Raw genomic sequence first — 25,363 nt, 5'->3', positions numbered from 1 at the left:
GTATTTATCAGGTGTTTTTTTCTTTTTTCTTTTGCGAACATAACATATTTTAATTCTTTTAATTTCAAAGGTACAGATAAAGTTATTAGAGGCGTGTTAATGCAGATACAACGGACTAAACACATGTGACTATATCGTGTATGTACATGCATATGTTATTGTTATCTCTTCACAGTATTTCTGTAGTACACTTTTCCTACAATTATAATATACACCGAGTGCCTCACACTGCGCAGAAACTGAAACGTCACGTGAATTGATTGTAAACCAAACATGCATATATGGATTCAATATGTGCACTTCGCATAAACCAAAGCTTTTCTTTCAAGTTTACGTAATAGGTATTTCCGACGATACGTTACTGGAGCTTACTTTTTAACTTCAAATACAATGTATAGTCGTCAATCGTAAGATAAAGAGGCTTTATGAGTGATTAAATCTGTTATCTTCGATGCTGTCGTAGCCAGGATTCTCTTTTTTTTTCTTCGGGTCTCTTGCACTTTCAATTCAAACAATGCAAGCTTAACTATGTATATTGTACGATTGAAGGGCTGGTAACAGACTCACATCGGTCGAAACGCTTAAGAACAGTTACATTCAGACTCGCAAAAGTGACTCAGCAGTGACTAATGAAGATAGCAGTGACTACTATTACTTTCACCATAAATATATCTATTTTCTATTATGCTTCTACACGTATACTCTTTGCTTCTTTGCTTCATTTCCTCATTTTGAATTACAAGAATGTTGTATCGAACATTGTAGGATGAAACGCTGTCTAGAATAAAAAAAGGTGATAAGCAAGACTGCTGATTAAATATTATTATTTTATGATAAATAGTTGAACCATCAAGGAACTGCAGTACTTGGTTAATAAACTCTTTCAAATTATATGGACGAAAAGTTTGTTTCCAGTGCGCAATTTATATTCTGTTAGTTCCGCGAAAAACTCGCGGAAAGAGTAAATTTATGTAACATTCAGAATTGTGTATCATAAGTTATATTTCCGCGTTACGTTATAGCATTTACATTCTGCATCTCCACGGTTTATCCTCGACCTCTTTTAGCGTTGAATTAAACCGATTCAGCCTTCGCGCATTGCCTTTGGTGACTCTTCAACTCTGACCTTGAATCCTCATCGATTCGATAGTTATACAATAGTGTAACCCACAATAATAACCAGAGAGTCAAGGTGAAGGGCAAGAGAAAGATTGACACGTGTTTATAATCCCAGTAAAAAGTGCATTGTAAAAAAATTTGTTGCAAACTCGAGAATTCGTTTTGTCTCTTGAACTTCCCCTCGTTTCCCCAAGAAACTTCCATGAGCTAGCTGTCCAATCCTCGGTACCAGCGTCAGTGCCTGGTGTTTGAAATATAATTATAAAAATTTTCAACAGCCTGATTTTTTCATCAGCGCATTTTTGCACAGTCGATACTCTGATCTAGATTCTAGAACTGATAATTTGCGGTCAAGGATTACGTTACCACACTCATAGTAAATGCTTTGCTATATCTCGACATATAGTAACTAATGGCCTTACATTTGAAAGGAAATATCAAAGATTTGAACGAGTTTCAATTTTGACTTTCATTTACATGCACCTGCAGGATCAAGGCAAATGTGTCTGTTTAGATTAACGAGCAAAATATCTCTCAACTATAAAATACAGGAATTTACACTATAAACATATTGGATGGCTTTATTTTCTATATAATTCAAATCAACCTATTCATCTTTCAGATCTTTTGTCGCGAAGCTTTTGGGTTCAAAAGCATCATACATAGTTGAATTATATGGAGAAAAACCAATTGTGAATTTGCTCTGAGACCATCATGTACCGCATTAAAAACTATAAAGTTTCAAGAACGGCAATATTGTTATTATTGTAGTCTTGGTTTGCCAGTAGAAGAAATATTTGATTTAATATTTGACGAATTCCATAAAATCAATACAGCATTAGTAGTCACAGAGTTCGATATGGAAGTTTTCGAAGAAACGGAAAAAATAATATTGCCTCACTGGAGAAATCCCCCAACCTAACCTCGAAATGTTCAATAATATTACAGATATAAAAGATGGAATATCTGCGCTTATTACGCGATATAAAAATATTTATAATGCTTTTCTACACATAATAGATTGTTATAAGTTAATTGTTTTGCTGTTCAAATTTGTAACAACCATTATGATCACACAATCGAAAGCTTATGCAATCACATATAAACATAAATACTGATAAATTGTTGTAGGTATGTATTGTATTTATGTACTCGCAATAGTGTAACTCTATAGCAAATAATATTCTTAATAAATGTACTGCGATATGTCGGTATTACGTGAAAGATGTGTATTCCCGTATGCCTACTAAAAAAGTATGTCGCCAGACTACGCGAGTTATTCACTTACCTACCGAGTAAGCTACGCTAATCTCGATGTCCATTAGTTTGCCTATCCTTATCTGAAGCGAAACTAATTAGTAAGGTCATGGGATTGAACCAAGCTTAGAATCGAGTTACCGTAACATGGATACAACACGTGTTCACATCTATCAACGTTACAAGCATGCACATTTTTTTACCAAGTGAATGTGTCTACAATGTAACAAAAACAATATAAATGTCATTACGACAAAGACAGTATGTTTGTTTTTGTTCAATGTATTTTATCCATGAAATCCGAATCCAGAGAAATCTTCAACGTCGATATAAATTTTCAAAAACGAGCCTCAATTTATGACTGACAAAAAACATTTTACTGTCATAGTCGTAAACACGTATTTACATTTATAAACGTTAAAATCATGCATATCTTTTTACCAAGTCAATTCGCCTGCGCTTTAATAAAAATGTAAATGTCATTGACCTATGTAAACCGTGTTTACGACTAGGACAGTACAACGTTTTTTGTCCAGTCGAAGCGAGTCCGGAGAAATCTTAACGCTGAAATGAAGTTTCAAAGCTGAACAATTTTGCGCAAACTCTTTGCAACTGGGCGGGTGTATCCAAAATAACTACAAAAAAAACGAATATTCTTTGTTCCTTTCTGCACTCGTTTCTGCACAAAGCAGGAATTGTTTTACATCTACTATCACGCTTACAACAAGTCATCAACATGATACTGCAGCTGCTGCAGATGAGTCGATGACGTATCATATATATGAGTTTGGACGTAATTTGTTTTCGATCCGTATGCCAAATTTTTAAACGGCCACTATTGCTGTTCATATAGCTTGTTGTCAGTTTCTACGTTTTTCCAAGTATGTCAAACGATAATAATTGTTCAGTATGCAATATTATATATTAAAACAGTAAGGATCGCGCGAAATAAATTGCAATTTTCTGTTGCTTCTTTACACCACATGTATCGTGATGCATAATATAATGATAATATGAAAACTGTTCGTGTATCGTTGCTGCGCACATCGCGTCATGTCGATCACATGTATTTTTTCAACGAGCGTTATTTATCTGTCTCTACTAACAAACGATATCTCGAAAACCAACTACCATTAATTGATTAGGTGCACTGCGCTATAGATGCATACTTGAATAACATCCAACACTTAAACACATAGTAAAAGTACGGGCCCAGACTATAGCGCACAAAATATATCCCGACGACGAACTTTGTGCCTGTTCAAATATTTTTCACTACCACTCCAAGTTCAGGGTTAAGAGGGTCGACAAAAGATTTATCTATTCATCATATGATACATGCACCGTTGATCCTTTGGTACTGTTCTGAGAAATGCGTATCTAATCGTTATAAATTGATAGTTGTCTTGAAATTGTTTAAAGAACAGAAGCGTTCTCTCCGTGTAGCTTTCTGTATGATAGAAAAATAAACTATCTACTCCAGTGTAAAGTGGACTATGTCAGAAATTTCCTTAGGTCTTACCAACGACTCGTTTATGTTGGTGGAGAGGAGGGGAGGTCGTCAACCGGATTCTTATATTATAACCGGTCCCTAGTTTTGTATATGTTCAAGGCCAAACAAGCTTCAAGATCTGGTAGTATTATGTTGTTCTCTAGTACAATTCAACGGCCCTGTTGATAGACATTCAGCATACATTCCGCTCACTGATAAATAACGCGGTCTGCAGTATAATGCGTCACATTTGCGCGACAGTTTATTTAGATCCGCGCGTGCCAATGACGGGTCGTTATAGCGCTGCCGCAATCCTACCTTTACCGACCGAGTCGTATCAGTAGTAATTTTTCGTAAAGTTAGGCACCCCGTGAATGAAATCGGCTGTAATTTTCACAATTCATCAATTTTAGTTTTTGACACGTTCTATTCCATATATTTTTGAACAATGACATACACGGGTGAAAGAATTTTCGTACTTGCAGGAGTTCACTTTAGCCACTAAAATGACTATGCATCATTTCAACGTACTAAATCTGTCACAACGTAAGCACCCAATTCGACGATAAATACGAATTTAATCTAGTTTCACGAGAAATATGAATCTAGTATACTCGGTGATTAGATCTAGGCCTAGCGCATCGCCCAAATCAACTATTTTGCCACTGTTTCGGTAATGTGACTGGCCTGGAACAGCCTGACAAAGGAGCCACTGTACGTTTCTGAGTGCTTGAGAGCCACTGATGAATAAACCGACGCGAAGTTGTATGTACATCCTGATACCCATTGTGAGTTTGTTCTGTACCGCAGATTTAATCCACATTAGTAAGTAGTGAAATCTTGCCAAAAAGTTTCTACTGAAGGATTCGAGCAGATCGGGTGATCCGCTAAACATTGCGTAATTTGTTTTCTACGGTACATAAATTAACGCTATACCATATTACGCCCCGCCCAGTCGACCTAACAACGAGTCGAACATCGAGTATGTCTCTGAACACTCCGTGTGCCGAAAATTCATGCTGTTATTTGATTTCGTTGTCGCTCGACCTTTGGAAACGGAATGCCTGATGTAAATATACACGGAATACATTCGAGTTTTTTGTTTCACTTGAATTTGGTAGAAACTGGGAAATGTGTAGGGAAATCAATATCAACTGTGTTATCGGTGTAGCACCACGATAAGTAGACGTCTCAGTCGCCATGTTTCAGAGAGTGAACAAAGGAATCGTGTGCATAGCCTTGCGGAAAATATTGTAACGTAGTATCTCACCTCCATGTTTCAAATCGATACCGTGATCTATCGGTATAACGAGGAGGGGAAGAACGCCGGAAAGGCCAACCATGAGGCTTCCAAGAAGGGAGAAGAACCATGGCTGGTATTCGAAGTAGCTTAGGGCTGCATTCCATGGTGCCCAGATTTCCTCCGACACGAGCTCATACAGAATCCCTCCATCGGTACAATTCTCCGCACACATGGTTGCCATGTTTCCTCCCAGCGTTGCCATTTACGGTGCTGCGTCGCGTCTTGTGGGCTTATTATTCTCCTCGTCTAATCAGCTCGATCACTTCTCCGGATGCTCGCCGGTTTTCCAACAGCTCTCTCTATTCCTCTTGAATGTCACGGATTCCTGGATATGCAGATAATATGCGAAAGGCTCCGTTAACTTTCTACTTCCTTATCGCGGATAAACTGTTAAGGTTTAGTAGAGTTAATTTATTTCAATAGCCCTTAACTAGCTCTGACGAGGGGAACACTAGAAGTGCAGGCGTCCGATTTCGTCGAGCTTCCACAGGATGAAAGAGGACCAACGACAAGTTAAACGTTAGCGTAATAGAAAGTGATGGAAAAATGATCATTACGGTAATAAAATTTCATGTACGACGATTAATCCTTAACCTTTCAATATTTTGTAGCAGCCTTGTCGCTAGAATATTCACGTTAAATCAAAAGAAACAAAAAATTTCATCTATTATCCGATTAGTTCATTTCAATATGTGTCTTTCGTCTATTGCCCTGTTTCACCCTGCAACGGATCCGAGAAATTGGCCACAACTGTACAAGTGATAAACCGAATGATTTTGTACTGCGAAAGAAGTTCTCTTCAGATAAAAATGTATTAATATCTTTCTCCTTCCACTCTTTTAACTGGGGCAAGATTTTTTCAGATAATCTCGAGTACCGTCAATGACTTAGATATCAGCAATTGTTTTCGTCTAATCTACTGTCAAAACACAGAGAGTATAGCAAACATAATACATTCACATATCTTACGTTTCATACAGTAGGAGTCAAGGTGTTCTACGTGGGCACGTGATCCTTGTTGATATATGCCCAAAAGTGGAGAGTCCTCTTCTTGTTGTTCGTCAATATATGACGCTATTTCATTCTCCTTCAGCTTCGTCACCAGCTGCATATATCACTGCCAGGATATAGAACCGTATGAGGAGATGAGCTATATTTTTATCTAGCTTCTTGTATTCTTATCTCGCTGTGTTTTCTCTCGCCTCAGACTGTCATTGGCAAATAATAACAGGTATTATCTGCGAGCCTCTTTTTCAGGTTTCGTTGTTAGGTATATATTGAATTCGGCAACGTTATCACGTATTTTATCAGGTATATATGTATAGCTCACAAGGCTGAAGTACGGCAGACTTGTAATCACGGGTCCTCTTAGTCAATCCGGTTGATATTTACTCAGTCGTTTCGATTTCTTTACTCGTTTATTGATCCTGCTTGATTATTCTTGACGTGGTTTTTGAATCTGGCCGATGTCACCGCGGTGATAACTATCAGCGTCCGACTAGCCTACACTGAGGTCTGAGTACGGACAACTGAAGTTAGACTGATGAAGTGGATTGATTTATATTTATTTTTTCATCCCGCTTCGAGCGAGACTATTAAGCAATGACCGTGTGCCGGCCAATTTGTCGATTCTTCGATAACACAATGCGACCTCGTCTCAACGCTGCGCACCAACGAATAATTCCATCATGGCCGCCGTCCCTATTTATACCTATCTTGTCGAGCCGTCGGAGGGGGGATGAAGAAATGGTTACTCAATACCACAGTCGAATCAATGGTGGCGCTGAGGTCTGAGCCGTTCAAATCTCACGGAACAACAAACACGATTTTGGAATGACGATTGGTTTGAATTAGCGTTGCCTTTTTGTTTATCCTCCAGGGTTAAATCGCTTGTGGGAAACTGATTGTGGGCGCCAACTATGAACAACTGTAACTCGTTTCATCTTTCGCTTCACACGAGTGGTAACTGTACGTTTCATGGCGACTATGGATCTTGCGAAAATCAACTACAACAGCCTCCATGGAATCGCACCCATATACATACCGCAGGCCGAATTTTACTGTTAGTAATAGCGTTGCCTGTATACCCTTGGAGTTGAATAAATACTGATATTTTTACACTGTGACAATCATGTAATCAGAATTTTATCGGCATGAATGAATCTGAAACTTAACCCTAATAGGTCACTGAGGTTGAATTTCACCCCAAATATTTTTCAAACTTTTCGTAGAATCCTTTAGTTGTGGAAATGGACGTCTTGGCGCCTTTCTTCATGCAAAATGAAAGCCTTTTTCGACATTTTTGGTACTTTCTTCAACTTTGGCGATGTTTTGCAATATTTGAAAAATCAATTTTGGTTAGGAAATTCGAGTGAGCTTTTTTTTGATCTGCAAACAATACGTATATATTTTTTTTAGATTTTTGAACTCATTTTCGAAACAAAATATCACGATTGGAATGAATTTCACTTCGTGTGATCGTTATGCGATTCTACTGAGGTGTGACCTATTAGGGTTAAAATGGCCAACTATAACAAATTAAAGATATATGTTTGTAGTTACAAAAAACTTTACTGCACTAGCCGCTGTATATCCATTATTATAAATAAAAACATCGACCACAAAATGCGTTTCTTGTTTCATCTTCTGCAGTTACTGTGTATAATTTACATTGTTGAAAATTTGGTTAAATTCAATCAACAGTGCAAATTATTTTCCGCAGTTTCTCTATAACTTTGACTATATTTTTTGAACCTGTCTGATAGGTTCAGAAATATATGTGTACTGAAATATCAAGATTTCTTGATTCAACGAAAAAGACTTTCGTCGGCGTACAATGTTTTGACGATACACATCTCAATTCTCAATATCCCCGGTCATGCCATGCTACCTTATAGCATGCTTATAGCGTAGAGCATACAAGCCATTTTACTGCCATCTGTTGGTCAAACGCTCACTTCACATGCCGCGGTCTCAGCTGGATGCATGACCGACTGAGCACAGCGTAAAGCAACTTCTAATTAATTAAAATTGCATCTGGACCTCAGCCAATTAGATGCCTGGCCCCGTTACCAGAGAATGATATGTTGAGGGGTTTAGAAACATGTGCTTTCTTGCCAGCGATCAATTATTTTACCGATGTTTCCATCCAAAGAAAAAAATCAAAGGGTTGAGAAAAAGAATCGAAGATTTACAATCAGCTATTTCTTAGTCTTATTCTGCAAACGTTTAGATTATTCAATGACTGACGTAACTGGCGGGTAGCCAAAAATTAATAATATCTAAAGTACCGAAATATTATCGCATCTATGTGACACTAGGTAGTAATGAAATTTCTCAAATTTTTCAAATTTGAACGATGGCGCCGACAATATGGCTGGTAGAATATTACATCTTTCAGCTCAGAAGTATGTCTATTTTAAGATGCTTCGAAACTTAAGCTTATTTTAGTTACAATTTTTTTGTTGCCCTGGACCTAGAGGCTACGATTCATTTCACATTTGCGCCACGATGACCGAGTAAGCGTATATTCGTTTCAGTGTGAAAGTTCAGTTTTTCTTCTCGGTGTCCGATGTTTCAATTTTATTATAACAGTTTTACCATTTAGCCGTTAAAACTCAAAGAACGTCGCGTAACATGCTTTTAAAGACACTGGCGGCAAATTATTGCCGAGATGTCCGATCCGACCGCGGCATCGGTTGCGAAGTTTAAAATATAATTTTGTGGACATTATATTTTCGAACGATTTATTTTAACATCACCCTCCTCCCCCCCTCCCTGCGTGTGTTATTCAGTGCTCTCGTACATAACTAAATTTATGGGTAAATCTTACACGAGATCTTTCCCAATGGAACGTCAAACATCCCCGTAACTAATTTTCCCGATTTACGGACTCTTACACATTTTTTGTTCTGAATTCTTTTATTATCTGACCAGCTTATTGTTTTTAATCCAAATTCAACCAGCCTAATATTTTCCGCTTTTGCGTTCCTTTACTGTACAGACATAATAAAAATGTGATAAACTTCATTCCGTAATTCTATTTTTTTGAACCAAAATTTTTCGAGCACAGATATAATTAATCGCAATCGTTACTTTATTACATATATTAAATTTCTCGTAACCTCTCGTGCAATGGATCTGCGAAGAATGTCGAATTGGAACGCGCTCAGCGTGGAAGCTGCTCTGCAACAGCTCAACACCCACGACGAGGAGGGCGTGGTGCGCACAGTTAGGCGACCGAACACGGTGAGAATTGATTTTTACAAAAACCCGTTGGGGTTGGAAAATATCGACCTCCTTCTCCGCTAAAAACCTGCAAGCACCGATGTAGTGTCATGTTAATTGTAGGATCGATGAGTGATTATGGATGTAAATAACATATGTATGTCTGTAATATGATGGGGCCAATAAACTCGCGTGCGTTGCTATTAGTTTGGCACGTGCTGACATATAATAGGGACTCTGTTCGCAGCAACCGTTTGTCTGTCAGCTATTTTTCACAGGCTACATATCCTTCGACAAGCAAATATTTATCATTTTCTAACCGATGCGTTCGACCTCTTGAAGGCAATCCTTAACTTCAAACTATAGGTGAGAACCGGAGAAAAGAAATCAGTAATTAGGTATACAACGATTCAAATGATCATGTGCACTTATAATTATACAGCATGATTAAAATAGGACAATTAAGCAATTTGAGCGTCATTAAAAACCGATGACAACTCTTGAGCATCTCGGAATATGAGCTAGATATACACCTACGCGTGGTATACACCTACGTCCCGGTTGATTGCCGGGAAACAGAGTGAATTTCGAGCCAAGAAATTTATCCAAAAGAGAAAAAATACAAGTCATGAGTCTGGGTGTGTTAGTGATGATATATGTATACCGCAGGAGCTCGTCTGGGAAGCAATTGCGGCGGGTTATTTCACTTAGTTAGTCATCTTTTCTCGCGCAAATATGTACCGATGCAGTGCGGGACATGTCGATAGCCACTGCCCATTCTGGCCCTCTGCCTACCTTTATTTATAACTAATTAAAGCAGTACCCAGTCGAATGTGCTTGCTCCAAGAAGCCGGCCAACGGCTCGACGTATACCTAATAGCAATCAATTAAACGAGGGAGGGAATAAAAGGGTGGCGAGTACCCCTGAATAATGTGTATTGCAAACAGTTGAATTTCTAATTTTTGCATAAATGTGACGGCTGTGGATTTCATTTGCGGATCGTGGAAGTACGGCTATTTTTAATTCTATCGTGTACCCTGGTGCCTGCAGACTCTCCTCCCCTATGCCATTTCGATTTAAATAACGTTACGGGATAAAAATTTAATAATAAAATATAGTTATTAAACGTTCGCGAATGATCACCGAGGTTATTGATACCCGATTTAAGACAAGACACGATGAGCACCTGGACCCATTTGAACGTGGAAAGCGCGACCAATGCTATCTCCAGGGATGATTTGCACAGCAGTATCCGAAGGGGAAAATTACCGGTAAAATTTTTTTTATTCCTATAGTGATGTGCGAAATATTTTTTGCCAACGTTTCTTTCGCACGCGTGATTTATGCTTAAAACGAGAAAGAAGGGAACTCATTGACGTGATTACTACACAATTTTTAAACAGTTATGGATATGAAAAGTCGATTAATATCGATCAATATCGACTTCACTGCAACTCAAACACGTGAAGAATCCATAAAATTCGGAAATCTAAATAATGTGTCAAATACAATGTGCAACAGTGAGAAACTTTCGTTCTGCGATAAAGGCACTACGGTATCGTGAGTACTTGGTGAAGACAAATCGGTGACGGTTGAACTGCCAACGTAGATGAAGTGAACATAACGTTGGTTCTGCTCATATTTTTTCCAAAGACATACAATTAGACAAAAAATCTAAGTGCGATGCCAGCTGAAATATTCATGGCTAACAACCCCGAATAAACGGCTACAGTTCCACGAGCACATGATTAATGGATTGCTCAGTATTTCTAATAATATTCAGAAAGCATAATTCATAATCCATATGACATTGGGATATCAGTACCGGTCTAGATCTATTCTATTTTAATTTTTTGTGCTCACAAGCAACGCGTGTCGACTGTTCGACCTTTATTGCTTCTATGTGTCACATATAACCGTGTTGCGGACCTAATTGCCGTAGCTTTTGAATAGCATCACTAACACGAGTGGTTCGATTCTTTAGATTTAAAAAAAAAGTCTTGTGATCCTGAATCCACAAGATATTTCATTAAAATTTCAAAAAAGTCGTACTGTACTATCTTTGATGGGGAAAACCCTCTTCGTCACTTGTCAACTGTGACAAAAACGTGCCCACTTATGGAAAAAGTGTCGCTTTCCTACCCTATCGCTTCCCCACGAATATTCGAAGGCGGTTACTCTCTGTCAATTTCATGCTCTTACAGTCACGATATATTCAAACTTATCGGTACTTTGCACAGTTCTGGCTTCTGCTTGGCGTCTTAGTTCTGCGAGAGAGTTGAGGGGAGGGGGGATGAGGATTAGCCTAGAGAAATTTGCAACATCATGAGGCGATACACCAATTTGTGTACAGATTGCATAACTTTTGAATTGATCATGAGTTATATATTAATTAGGGTGGGATCGAGGCGTTGTTAGGAGAGTCTAGTGGCCGTCGGTATAGTTTAAATTTAAGTCTACTCGACCAAGTCTCGGAGTATATTTAGGCGCCCTCGCGCACGCGTAATCCTATTATCCACAGAACTTGTTGGATTCCTGCAAATACTGCACTGACTATCTCGCGTGTAGAGGTGCATAAGTGAGGGTGGAAGTTTAGACGAGGTCGCGTGTTTTGAATACCCCTGTGTTATGTATACTGTGCTTGTGCAATAGAAGACCCAGTAGCGCGTTAGCAGATAAAACAATTTGGGAAAGTTTTAAACATCTATAAGACGTCGAGAAAAGGCGCAAGCGTTTCGGCGTTGTTTCTTTTACAACCCGATATAAAATTTATATCGAAATCCCCCAAAGACACAAAAGCGCGTAAGATAAGATGGATCTTGGCGGTGTTGATGTCTGGGGCCAAATCGCCCTCGAAACATCTCAGATGTACGTCTCCGAAGGGGGTGTCGTCAAAAGTCGTTTTGCCGGCACCGTAAGTGCGCGATTCGTTGTACTGCATATGTATTCTTAAAAATATAAAATCTAATTGACGTTAATCACTATACGCAGTGGTTCTCCAACGTAGAACACGAAGGGACAAATCCCTGGTCTTGTTTTTCAATAAGTTAGAAAACCTGCAAACTTGGTCTATTCCATTCCTGACGAGTCCGTAGTCAACTGATGATAGCGCAGTTAACGATGCAAGAAAATATTACACATACCTGTATACTCAATTCATTCGCTCGATCCATTACGTGTATAATTTTGATACCGATGTTCCTCAGACGATCGAGAAACTCCCGGACAAGGTGATACTCAACATTTTCAGCTACTTGTCTCATCGAGAGATCTGCAGGGTCGCCAGGGTGTGTAAAAGATGGCGTCAAATTGCTTACGACACCCGCCTCTGGAAGCATGTCTCACTGAGGCCGGAGGTCAGCGGACTTCACGTTGGATCTCTCGAGAGTCTTCTGCACTTGATAAGGTATTAATGGTCTGGACCACACTGGAAACTCACTTCACGACACACCGTCACTCCAGTAGTTTATTCCACCTCAGTTCTGATACGGTAGATCACATTCTCTGAATGTTCATTAAACAGCTCTTCTCTTTGTTACACATCGCGACCAGATTTTGTTCCGAAGATAATAGTACAACGCGCAGTCGCTGGCTAGTAACTCTATGAATTGAATTGAGAGTTGAGAATAGACTACGAGAGCACAGTTTTAGAAACGAATGATTAAAAAGCCGCTAGCCCGCGGCATAGAAGTAAACATGTCTTGAAGAAAGACCTCGTAGTTTGACAAGCCATGTATAAATGTCGAATACATAAGCAAATCTAAAATAAGATTGTAAAATTTTGTTCATTTACACATAGGTACTCACTATTCTCTTTGGCTTTTTGTTAGCACACGTTTCGGCCCGTCGCTGAGGTATATCGAGCTTCCAATCGAGTTGATAACTCACACCGTTCTTCATGAGTTAGCCAATAAATGTCCAAATTTAACGCATATGCTGCTCGATTTTTCTACCGCTATGCAGCTCCACGACTTTTCCGAAATGCAAGCTTTCCCGACAAAGTTGAAATACATGTGCATTTGCCTGTCCGAAGTCATCTTCATGGAGGGTTTCATGAGAAAGATATATAACTTCATCAATGGATTGGAAATCCTACATTTGATAGGTATAGTTGAGTATTTTCTTTTCTGTATTATAGTTGGTATGCCATCAGGTATTTCCATACACGATAAAACTACCAGACAAGAAAATGATGTTTACTTGTGATTTCAGGAACTTACGAAAAGGTCGAAGAAGAGGAAGAAGAAATATACGAAGTGATAAACGTTCACAAACTGAAATCAGCAACGCCAAATTTGAGAGTAATCAACTTGTACGGCATTAATTTTGTAGACGATTCTCATATCGATGCATTTTCCTCAAATTGCATTCAACTCGAGTGTCTCGCCGTGAATTTCTGCTCAAAAGTTACCGGCTCCACTATGAAGACCCTCTTTCAAAGAAGCAGAAGGCTGACCTGCCTTCTCATGCAAGGAACCAGTAAGATCATTGTAAAAATATCACCTGCGTATATTAATGTTTCACCTAAAACTAGAATTCATTCAAGTATTACTGAAAATTAGATGTTTTTACTGGCCGAAATTCTCGACAATTCTGATGACAATCTAATTGAAAATAAACACGCCTATGTTGCAGACTTGCAAAGTGAGTACGTGATGCAGGTGGAGTGGGAAAAGTCCAGCATCCAAGAATTGGACATAACAGCAACAGATTTGAGTACCGAGTGTCTGATCGATATGTTGACGCGGATTCCTGGATTACGGTTTCTCAGCGCTGGGCAATTGAATGGCTTCAATGACAGCGTACTGAAATCCTGGGCCGAGGTTGGAAATCCGAGAAATTTGATAGCTTTGGACCTAGACAGTTCGGATAACCTGACCGACGATGGTTTGCACAAATTCTTGTCAAGACACGGTCACCAGCTTTGGGGTGTAGCATTGTCGGGAATGCCTCATATCACGGACCAACTGTGGCAGAGCATTTTGCCAATTCTGACAAACACGAAGTGAATACTTGATCAATTATACTAGAATCGTAAAACCGAACATTAGTGAAAAAAATGAAAATTTATTTTACAGGATTGTCGTTATGGGCACCCAGGAGCGCTTGGGGGTTAATATTCACGTGGATCAACTAATGGACGGCATTGCCAATAACTGTCCCAACCTTGAACGACTCGAATTACGGTGGGACCCCGAAAATCTTCGATTCTCTGACAAGAGTCAAAAGGCTATCGACATTTTGCGAGTGAAATGTGTTAAGCTTAGATGTTTGGTATTAAGGTACGAACATATTCTATTCGCGAGCATTCAAGGGATTTTCATTTACGAGTAAGAAACCTTTTGAATAAAATCCTAACAAAGTTTCCAATATGGCATGAATAATTTTATCGTGTATATTTGCAATGGGGTTGAGCATTCCTCGAAATGAAAAAGACACTTGATTAAGGAAAGAATTATACATACATACGCCATATCAATTCATAAACTAAACTATTTTGAAAATCCAATACTACAGTTTTTATCTAGAGTGAGGAGAAAGACTTCTCAATTATAAACTTGTTATTAAAGGGATCCAAAACAGTCAATGAGCTTTGTGAGGGTACTATTACCATATAAACATGTGAACAATATATTTAAATCAATTTTCTCTTTATTTCCAGCGATGGAAGGTATTACGAAATCGTTAAAGCCAACTTCGAACGTGCCGATAGAACAACGGTAGTTCGGACGACTACGTGTTCCAGAGTTACGAACTATTACTTATTGCATAACTACAAAGATTTAATTTTTAATTAAAAAAATAACGATAATTGTATTTTCAAGTGTGAATTACTTGACTTCAGACACAGTGCTGTGCCTCTCGTGCCTGTAAAATTTAAGTGCCAAGATGAACGAATTTACACGTACATCAAAGATATATTATATATATATGTAATAACAAAGAGATGTTAACATCTGCGTATGGATATGCAAATACGAAGAGATGCTGTTGATAGGTGTAAATAATATATTATTTTTGAATAAAGAAATACTCAAACTACCAAAACCTTGGAAAATCCATCGACTTAGTAATCGCTCCTGCACACTGCAACACCATTCAATACATAAATTATTTCCTAGTTGTTTCTTGACTGCATCGTTTGACCCACCACCAATGCTGACAATTTGTTTCTAAATCATCCGAAACGTTATAGTTATCGTTCTCTTAGTATTTTTACAAATTGTACATGTTTATACAGTACCAAGAAGACATGATCGCCAGCATTCAACGTACAGCGACTAAAATTGGCTCTAGAACGTACAATTTTGTTTCTTCATACGCGTCGAGCTACCGCGAAGCTGATGCAAAGTTGACATGCAAAAGCACAACTTGGCGAGGTGTGACAGACCTTCTGAATTTAGGCGCTTGCGCGAGGCTACTTTACGTCTAGAGCCAGTAATGGCTCTTGCGGAGCAAGCTGAAGCCAGATCGACGGCGATAACGGTCGAATATCGATTGTTGTTTAATTTATTCATGTTGGCTGACAGAGCTTTTATTTGAACCGCTCCAAGGCGACGGTCGGTCGATTGGCGCTGAGCCTTGCTGCAGGCTAGTGGTCAGTGCGAGACTGACTCGAGTGTCACCCTGACGTTATTATTAGCGTGATTGTTATTTCAGAAATGTCTGACTCGGAGGAAGAACTTTTTGAGAAACGATTGAAATTCGTACTCGTAGGGGATACCGGGGCTGGAAAAGTGAGTGGTTTTTCGAAGCGAGAGGAGAGCTTGTAATGCACCAGAAAGAACAAATCGCAATTCATTCAGCTAACGGGTCGTCAAGACTCTTTGAATAGACTGGGAAGGGAGCATCTGTTGCGCTACACGTTGTCGATTAGGGGCAGGATTGAAATTCCGAATTTTTTGGCGGTGAAACTTTAAGTAAGGAAATCAATCTTTGACGAAACAGCAAAGTTTCTAATGGTCCGAAACCCGATGCTCCAGGTTCCGAAAGTGTAGTTTCGAAGTGCAATATTCCGGAAGTATGAAATTTGAGTGTCGAAATTTCGGATGATCGAAGATTTTCAGATCTGTGAATTTCTGGCTTGGTGAAATGTCACCGCGTTGATTTTTCTTTGTGTTGGATTTTCGATATTTTTACCTTTGGTAACCTGGTCATTTTGATTTTTTACACCCTCTCGTTGAGTGAACTACGCTGTGCAGTGAGTATATTTTGATTTTCGGAATTTCACTCTATCGAATCTTTTACTTTTTATCGGAGCTTTGCTCTACTATCATTTGAATTTTCGGAGTCTTTAAGCATCGAGTTTCCAAACATTCGTAACTTTATTGTTTCATAAAAGTTTGATTTTTTTACTTAAAGTTTTGCCGCCGAATAATTCGGAACTAGGCGCTTTCGGAACTTTTCAAATTCGGAAATTCAAAGTGCACGTTTCATCAATTTATACTTCATACATTCAATACAAAAATCATTCCCTATAATTTGGACACTGGTGGTAAACGATTCTCGTTCCGTCGACAATGAAATATTTACTGTATAATTACCGTATAAAGACATAACTACCTCCGAGTCAAGGATCTAACGAATATTTGATCTAGAATATCTGAAAGTATTATAGTGGATTACACTGATTTCGAAGAAACTACTTGTACCTATACTATGAAAAACTAGGGCATATTACTGATTTGATGTTTTTAACTATTAAATAAATTTAAAAACTTCGTTGAAACACACAACCGACGACGATAATGAAAAGATCTTTTTATTAGACCAGCATAGCGATGCGCTACTGCAATGGAGAATTTACCAGACACTATACGCCGACAGCCGGTGTAGACTTTTTTTTAAAGAACATCAGTCTAGGAGACTACAAAAGTGTCACCCTTCACATTTGGGACGTTGGCGGTTTATCGTTACATGGAAATATGTTGGACAAATACATTTTTGGTGCACACGTAAGTCGGGGTTCTCGTGTCTGTACACGTGCACAATTTATTGAGATAGAATTTTTGAATCCCAGAGTTTAACGAACTTGACCCACTTAATTACAAAACTGCATGCTGAAAAGAGACTTTTATAATATATAGTTTTCGTCAATTTCACACTTGTTCATGTATCTAAACTATCTCTGATACGAAATTTTACAAAAGAACGGTTACAAATAGAATCATAAAAATACAGAGCACAAAAAAAAAGAAAAGTAGGAAATTTCCCAACAAGATTAAATACACTTTTTTTACATACCTATATTACGTTTCTTAGGTGATTCTGTTTGTCTATGATGTGACAAACGCTTCGAGTTTCGAAATTCTTGGAGAATGGATTGAAGCGATAAAAAAAGTGAACGAGGTACTAGAAGCACAACCAATCTTGGCAATAATAGGAAATAAATGTGATATGGAACATCAAAGGAGTGTTAAAAGAGACAAGTCCCACATGTTCGCAGCTGAAAGCGGAATTCCTTGTCACGACGTTTCAGCTAGAACCGGTGAATCGGTAATCCCTTATATTGAATTTTCACAATTCAGGATAATATATACATGATCGCGTTGTAATTATTTCAAGCCGTTGTAAGATTCTTGCGAGGATTTTTAGTTAAACATCAGTCCAATTACAATAATTACTCTGAATAATCATAAAATCAGGAATTGAATCAGAAAATTATAATTACCAAAAAATTTCTTACCTTGATATTTTTCATTCATACACTGAGGTCTTCTTTGGAAAATTAATGCTGTAACTGTATTTCCTCTACATTTGTCAAAATCAATTTCCATTCGTACCTTTATAGAGCTGATGATAACTGTATAGAAATTAGTTTAGAGAGAAATTACTGAAGGCATATTTCATCGAAAAAATTATTTACCTTACATAATTTTCAGTTGCTCGGAATAGATAGCATTTTACTTGTCAATGCAGGATATAGATCTGATCACTGTTTTCGTAGATCAGGTAAACTTTCTTCGCCTACGGAAATAGAAATCATTAATATAGCCAGATTTGATTCATTTTCAGTTAAATAAATATCAGTTGCTACGACAAGCCTGTATTTTCAGACTGTGTATGTAAGTAAATTTAAAGCCTTATACACAGTTTTCGAATTTTCTTTTGTATTTTCAGATAACAATGCGCGTCGCAAGTTTGGCTGCTGAAGTATTAGGCATTTGTGTCACAAAAGCTGATCGAGGATTTTACAAGCCTATAGTGCAGTCCGCAATCGATGATACGTTGACTTCAAGACAAGTAGCTTCAACAGCTTTAAAAAAATGCGCAAAGAAACATGCGAAAAGACTTCATAAGACTGAGTCTAATTCTGAGCTTCCATCTTCGAAATCGAGTATTTGTTCTTTGCAATAGGTAGACAGTATAGTAGTTTACAGAAGGGAGGAATGTATTTGAATGCATAATATTGAATGTTAATCACATAAGTTACGATATCAACAGTAACAAAAATGATGTAATATACTAACGAGTGCCTTAAATTGACAGTTAATTTTAAAGAAATCGGAATCAAGAATTTCGGAAGGGTCCAACGCAACAATTCGCGAAGACAATTTATCGAATAAGTTGAAAAGATATTTACTATCGATATTATATTAGTTACAATATTTACATTATCATACATTATAACAATAAGATTGAACAGACACTTAAAAATTATAATTTTTAGTCTAATTCTCAAGTCATGGTTGGCTAACATTGGCCGTGCTTTTGCACAACATGGAACGACGACCTACCAGCCTACGGACACAAAAAAACCATTGTGCGGGATTCGCCAGTCAGTTCTTACAAAAAAACGAATTATAGAACTGACAGTGAGATTTCTCAAGCAAAATTTACAATAAATCTTTAAGGAATATTCTTAACATTACAATATGATAAAGCCATATACCATGTACGCAAAAATAATACATTTTTTAACTTACTGAACTATCTTCTCATTATTATTATATTTGCTAAATACGTGCATAAGAATTTAATATAAATTATCACCCTAATACGTGTGTACAATCAACGTAATTATAAATACCAAATACGTAAGTATAGAATATTTGTGACCATAAAGTAGAAAAACTGAATGACTGTTCAACGGTTGAAAACGTTTTCAGATCAAATCTATACCGCAGAACATGATGTCTGATACACTTTTCCAGTATGAAATATTCAAAAACTATGTGTAACGTGAGATTAATAGATACATACTCCAATTATATGTGAAGTGCCTTGATTCATCAAAAATAAACGACCCTCTACACGTCTCTATATCTTGACTCTAACAGACTATGTAATATACTCATACGATAATAAGGACGATAAGTAGTGTTCTTTAACGATTATAGGCATGTTTTTGTCATAAAATTATAACGAAGAAACTGAAGTAGAATCAATCCAACGCTAATGATGAATTCGTTTCAAAGCTCATGCTTCGTTAATGGTCTTCTCGGCCAAGTATCACGTTCTAATATTCTATTCTTAAGTGTCAAGAGTCTAGTTAACTTTTCATTCAAAGGTTCTACATAAGTTTCAATCCACTCATCAATTGTATAATTATCATAGATGTCTTCCATCGCCTTTCGCATGTCTGTCTCAATGTATATTATTTCATTTTTATACTCGCTTAAGCTACTCAATGCATGTTCTATGTGACTAGGATTGGAAAATGCGTGGTTCAAATTATACTCCTTTACCCACCCCTTGAATGTATTGTCCTGTTCTACTCTGGCAATTTCTTGGTTTAGTGTATGTAATCGTAAAATGATGGAATACATCATTGACCCATGAAAGCCACAATATGTCCACCCAAATTGTGGCTCAGGTATTGACAAAGTTACCGGCGTTTCGCAACTAAGGATTTTCAATATATTACTCGGAACATCGTACGGAAAATCGTACAGGGTTGATGATTTTAAAACTGCCAAACTCACAGCCAGAGATGGAATAGCGGGAGGAAGCAAATCGCAGAGAACACTAAAATGGTCGTATCTTTGCCATCCGGTCAAAAAGGCCCCCTTAAATTTAATCATGGAAGAGTATTTGCGAATGATTTGCAGCCAGCCCTCGTGATTTCTCAAATGATAAGAAATGTCTGTATAATAACGATCCGGTGCTGTCGCACCCTTGAATGCCGTCGCGATCCATACACTTTCGGGCCAAAGTTTGGAATAGGTTTCCCACATATTCTCTATCAGTGTTGCTTCCGGGTCTGTAGTATATTTCCAGACAACAGGCTCTATCAGTTTGTTCAACCCACTATCAGTAATTTCCTGAGCTGAGATATCCCTGAATTCGTCATCCCACATCAACACCTTGAGCGAAGGATACTTTTTTTTAATATAGGTTGCCACTCTTACCACATGGGAAAGAAACAACTGCTGTTTATGCCACTTATTTCTCTCCAAAACCTCAAAGCATCTGGAGCATTCACCGAGTTGATAAACTTCGTCAGCTCCGATATGAAAATGCTTGATATTTGGATGAGCGTCAATAACTTGGTCCAGCATTTCGTAAAGAAGAGGAAGTGTTTTGTTGTGCGACGGACAGAGTACTTGAGGATAGCGAGCAACTTCTCGAAGATCCTTGTATTTCTCCAATTTTAGTACAAACTCAAAGTGTCCAAAAGTTGGTACCAGCGGTATAATTTCTAGATCATTGATCTTTGCGAGTTTTAAGATCTCTGCAATATCTTGACGACTGTAAGAATTCAAGGCTCTGATATCCTTGACTTCACCGTTGAATGGAAACATGTCTTCGTACTCGATCAAAATACCAGTAGCCCCCAGTTTATGCAACAATGGGAATAAATATTTGTAATACTTTATCATAGGCGGAGCACCCTTCAAATCCAGGTGAACGATTTTGTGTCCCTTGAATAGAGGCACACTCTCATCGTAGCTTTGTTCATGTTTAAAATATGCGGGAGACAGCCTGCTCTTAGCGTTGGTCAATATATCTGCCCCAAGTTGCTGATGTCGAGCAAAGCCAAAAGGACTTTCGTTTAAATCGTTGAGGTGATAGGCGCCCTCGACTTTGAGCCCGACGTTAACCTTGCCGGCGGATACGTCTTCGACATCGTCGCTTAGTATGTGATAAATAATAACTAACAGGGTGAAGACAACCATTACGATGATGGTGAGAGATCCTGGTACTTTGAAGCGTGCCATGCTGATGCTTAGATTACGTCATTACGACAAGTTATAACAACAAATGCTTTGTAATTAATCCCACGAATGTAACTAACAAAGCGTCGCACAGTTTATACCATCGCCATATGCCGATACACTTAGATTTTATAAAGGTAGGCAACTCTTCTTCAACGTTTATTACATTTATTTGAGATTAGATAACGCGACTACGTTGGTGTCGCGATTCAAAAACAATTGCTAGAAGTTGAAAAGTTGAATAGCACTGGTGTGGGTGGTGACACTGGCCAAATTTTTTCAGACAGACATATCTTTCTTTCTGCGGTTAGTCTGGGTTCCAGACACGGTCGTATCAAGTCGTATGTAAGACCGTGTTTCCAGATAATCAAGTACCGCAAATCGCCAGAAGGTAGCGCCACAAATAGCCGAATGTAGCCGGCCTCCCAACCATATTAATATGAGTTTAGGCGACAAACCATCAAACTAATCTAATTTAATTATTGGAATAATTTGCAGTTCGTCTGTAGATGATTGTAGTGCAGTTAGAATTGTTTGATAGTGAACCGATCTTTAAAAAAAAGAAAGTAAAAAATCCTACATGTATCCAGCCGACAATCATGTATAAAGTTCAATATTTTCAATAAATTCCTTTATATATCGATATTGAATAGATTTTAGGGCAATAATTGATTGTTGCAATTGTTTGATAGTTAATCCCTTCCTCTGATTTATTAAAATTATAAAATTGCAAAGTTGGGGTTATGACGTCATCGTTGGACAAAGATTACAGTGTGTAGAAAAATCTTAGAGGCTAGTTCACCGGCTATCCAGAGAAATTGCTGTAAATTTAGTCACCGCATAGCGAAATATGATGAAACATGTGTATATTTTTGGATAATGCTTCAATAATTGGTTTTGGTTATGCCCCTGTCATACGTAGGCCGAACTCATTCTAACCCTTAGGATGCCGCAGCAAACTTCCGCGTTTTTCGGATGTAATGGTTGTGTCGTTTCGGAGGCCGAGGTTATATTCTAACCCTATAAGGCTGATGCCCTTTAATCATAGACTTTTAGAGATAGACTGCGCGGTTCAGTACGGTCCGTGCACCGAACTGAAACTGAAGCCCTAATTGAAAAGAGAAAGCAACAGTGGGAACCGACCTCCCACTCTAATCGGTGACTTGGTGGGGGAAACACGAAACACGTAGCTTCACATAGAGATCATTGCGTAGCTTATACCACTGAACTCTATACTACTAAGGAATGCCTCCCCGTTTGCCTTATCTCTTTCCTTATTCGGGCGACTTCTCTCCACTCTTTCCACCGTGCAACAGAGAAGTCAGCCTTCCCGATGTCGCCTTCTTTTTCTAATGAGGGGTTCAAGCTCGGTGCGCGGACCGCGCACTGCGTAGACTGCCAGTCTATCTCTAAAAGTTCATGTTTTTAATAGAATATAGTTACTCAATAGTCTAGCATCTGTGAGTAAGTAAAGGTGGTTGAAAAGCATTTCAAGAGAGTTGTATTGTATTCATATGTAGTTAAAATCTATGACGCCGATGTGGGTTTTGGTTATCTAAAAAATAAATTCGTAAGGTAAAATCCGTGGCGCTGGGACGCAACTCAGAGTCTAGTGTAGATAAACAAATAAATAAATAAGAGACGACAACGAAAGTATAAAATAAAATAGTTGATCGATTGAGAAATGGCGTCAACAATGGAGATACTGTGGAAACAAGCATTGAAAACTTTCGCAGATCGTAACTCCGTGGGATACAGACTTTGTCAAAAGAATTTTGAATTACTACGGAGTTTAATGAACAAAGTAACAGCTGCTGACGTAAGATTGGGTCGTGATGTTTTGGAATTTGTTCAAATGCAGTCAGCGCCCATGTGCGTTGTTGACATATTCGAAAATCAAGACATTACCATCGCGATATTTATACTGAAGCAAGGTGTCACGATGCCAATGCATGATCACCCAGGAATGCACGGTTTGCTGAAGGTAAAATCATTCATTCGTAGATCATTCCTTTTTTGTTTTTTTAAAGTTCAAAAACCCTGAATGCCAGAAGTCTGTACTACAATTTGCCACAAATTCTTAAAACCGGACGTTCTTCTATGTATCATATATTTGCTCAAAATTTGAATAAGAAGAGTTGTGAACAAAGAGCAGCTAGAAATATTTCTCTCCAATCAAGGAAGACTTTTATCATTTTTCTATAGAGTTAAATTAATCTCTTCCTTGCACACACAGGTTATCGCTGGTGCTGTAAAGATTGACAGCTTTTCGCTTGAAATCAATGGAGATCATATAATGGAACCGAACACTGGTTATTCTGCGATTAAGCATCCAGGAATGTTGGTCAAAGACACGGATGACGCATGTGTCTTGACACCTAAAGAGAAAAATCTTCATCAAATCTCTTGCATCGACGGTCCTGCTGCATTTTTGGACATCTTGAGCCCACCGTACGATGGCGAAGAATATGGAAATAGTCGTCCCTGTACATATTTCAGAATAGCTGACAGCATCAGATCAACAGAATCTAGAGAAAAGTTGGAAAAGGTTCAGTTAATACCCAGCGAAAGTCCGCCAGATTTTTTTTCTATAAGTTTAGAATATTTGGGGCCTCAACTAAGGTGATTTCAATGTTGTGATAATTGTTGTAAACTTTTTGAAATGAATTATTTCATGTCTCAAGTCTATTGTGACTAATGCAAGATTGAAGTATTGAAGATAGAACTTACATCTTTCACACTCTGTTCTCTTACCTAGTTTATTAGAAAATCTATTTTTCTATAAGGTGATGAAAAAAAAAAAAAAAAAAAAAAAATGCACATGAATGTAAGTTTTGGATGTAAGATTGCTTTGTTGCCTTAATATTCAATAACTGAATTGACTAACAATAGTGTTGAATATCTCAGTTCAGTTTCACTACTTCTATCTCTGGAAGCCAGAAGCAGTTTAGACTCAAGCTTTTATGTGGCTTACCATACGATATTACAATTTCAAATATGGATAGAAATTCTTGTTGTCTTCGACTAAAAATTCAAGTAAAACTGAAGAATAATGGCATCAATTAGATTATAAGAAGCGTCAAATATTTGGAAAAACAATGTAAACTTACTGGCCAGTGTTAATTTGGAAATCAAATCATATCTTTCTTCCTATACACGGACTGAGTGAATTTGATTTTCTTCTACCATAAGTTTTTAAATATCACATAAAAAAAAAAAATGTATTGTATGTGGTGAATTTAACGTGTAATGATACAATTTGCACAATAAAATGTTTCAGTTTAATCGATGTGTAGTATAAAACGAATGTATCTAAGTAACAGATACCGTTTGATTATGTAGCCATTTGAATTATAGCAAGAAACTAAGGGACACAGTTAGTGTCAAATTATTTCATAGAACAGTTACATCTGTTTTCACATACTTCCTATTGAGTAGTTTTTGCAAAGGAATTGTTTACATGATGATATTAGATTGAGGACCTCATTAAGATGTATAATTTCAGTTATGGATTAATAATTTTCATTACTTTTAACGTTGTTAAGTTGATTAATGTGAATAAAACAATAAAACTAAGTCGTTGCATTAGCCAAAGCAATAGCTAAGTTCAATGATTAAGGGGTGATTGCAATCAAAAGTACTTAAGGACCAATACTATTAGGTTTGAATGTAGAAATGATTCTATAAATGTCGTGTACTTAATTAGTTGATACTCTTTAGTTTGTACAGTATTAAAACGGAAAAAATATTCTTAAATTAAGTATGATAAGTACCGTATACATATGACATGTAGATATATTTATACC

The 25,363-nt window shown here is 37.7% G+C and overlaps 5 protein-coding genes and 1 long non-coding RNA gene across 11 annotated transcripts in view; 4 read left to right on the top strand and 2 right to left on the bottom strand.

Annotated features, from left to right (window-relative positions):
* LOC124415819 (zinc transporter ZIP13 homolog) overlaps positions 1 to 6,478 on the bottom strand; it is a 12,608-nt gene extending 6,130 nt beyond the window's left edge. The window contains exons 1-2 of the mRNA XM_046896468.1: positions 6,141 to 6,478; positions 5,139 to 5,496 (exon numbers count right to left, since the gene is read on the bottom strand). Of these exons, the coding sequence (XP_046752424.1) occupies positions 5,139 to 5,373 (235 nt within the window). The 5' untranslated portion in view covers positions 5,374 to 5,496; positions 6,141 to 6,478. The remainder of the gene's footprint in view (positions 1 to 5,138; positions 5,497 to 6,140) is intronic.
* LOC124415824 lies at positions 6,358 to 25,363 on the top strand. Its single transcript, XR_006930739.1, has 3 exons — positions 6,358 to 6,490; positions 15,316 to 15,332; positions 25,351 to 25,363. It is a non-coding gene; the product is annotated as an uncharacterized LOC124415824 (long non-coding RNA).
* LOC124415757 (F-box/LRR-repeat protein 7) lies at positions 8,582 to 15,335 on the top strand. Of its 6 annotated transcripts, none has more exons than XM_046896460.1 (8): positions 8,582 to 8,689; positions 9,320 to 9,419; positions 12,606 to 12,805; positions 13,230 to 13,504; positions 13,612 to 13,878; positions 14,035 to 14,404; positions 14,478 to 14,681; positions 15,062 to 15,335. In XM_046896460.1, the coding sequence occupies exons 1-8, from the start codon at positions 8,682 to 8,684 to the stop codon at positions 15,195 to 15,197; spliced, it is 1,560 nt and encodes a 519-aa protein (XP_046752416.1). In that variant the 5' UTR covers positions 8,582 to 8,681; the 3' UTR covers positions 15,198 to 15,335. The 6 variants fall into 6 exon arrangements, with proteins under 6 accessions (XP_046752416.1, XP_046752418.1, XP_046752415.1 ...); XM_046896462.1 differs by lacking the exon at positions 8,582 to 8,689 and adding an exon at positions 8,975 to 8,992; XM_046896464.1 differs by lacking the exons at positions 8,582 to 8,689; positions 9,320 to 9,419 and adding exons at positions 10,129 to 10,406; positions 10,518 to 10,670.
* On the top strand, positions 15,929 to 19,163 carry LOC124415821 (ras-related protein Rab-28-like). Its single transcript, XM_046896474.1, has 4 exons — positions 15,929 to 16,136; positions 17,169 to 17,354; positions 17,662 to 17,895; positions 18,520 to 19,163. The coding sequence occupies exons 1-4, from the start codon at positions 16,062 to 16,064 to the stop codon at positions 18,754 to 18,756; spliced, it is 732 nt and encodes a 243-aa protein (XP_046752430.1). The 5' UTR covers positions 15,929 to 16,061; the 3' UTR covers positions 18,757 to 19,163.
* Positions 19,487 to 21,779, bottom strand: LOC124415741 (hexosaminidase D-like). Its single transcript, XM_046896457.1, has one exon. The coding sequence runs from the start codon at positions 21,558 to 21,560 to the stop codon at positions 19,812 to 19,814; it is 1,749 nt and encodes a 582-aa protein (XP_046752413.1). The 5' UTR covers positions 21,561 to 21,779; the 3' UTR covers positions 19,487 to 19,811.
* LOC124415822 (2-aminoethanethiol dioxygenase) lies at positions 23,013 to 24,916 on the top strand. Its single transcript, XM_046896475.1, has 2 exons — positions 23,013 to 23,541; positions 23,794 to 24,916. Exons 1-2 carry the CDS (start codon positions 23,242 to 23,244, stop codon positions 24,181 to 24,183), a joined length of 690 nt encoding a protein of 229 aa, XP_046752431.1. The 5' UTR covers positions 23,013 to 23,241; the 3' UTR covers positions 24,184 to 24,916.

The sequence above is a fragment of the Diprion similis genome, chromosome 2 (genome assembly GCF_021155765.1).
Source record: "Diprion similis isolate iyDipSimi1 chromosome 2, iyDipSimi1.1, whole genome shotgun sequence".
NCBI classification, from domain to species: Eukaryota; Metazoa; Arthropoda; class Insecta; order Hymenoptera; family Diprionidae; genus Diprion; species Diprion similis.
This window is presented reverse-complemented; position numbering and strand designations above follow the sequence as displayed.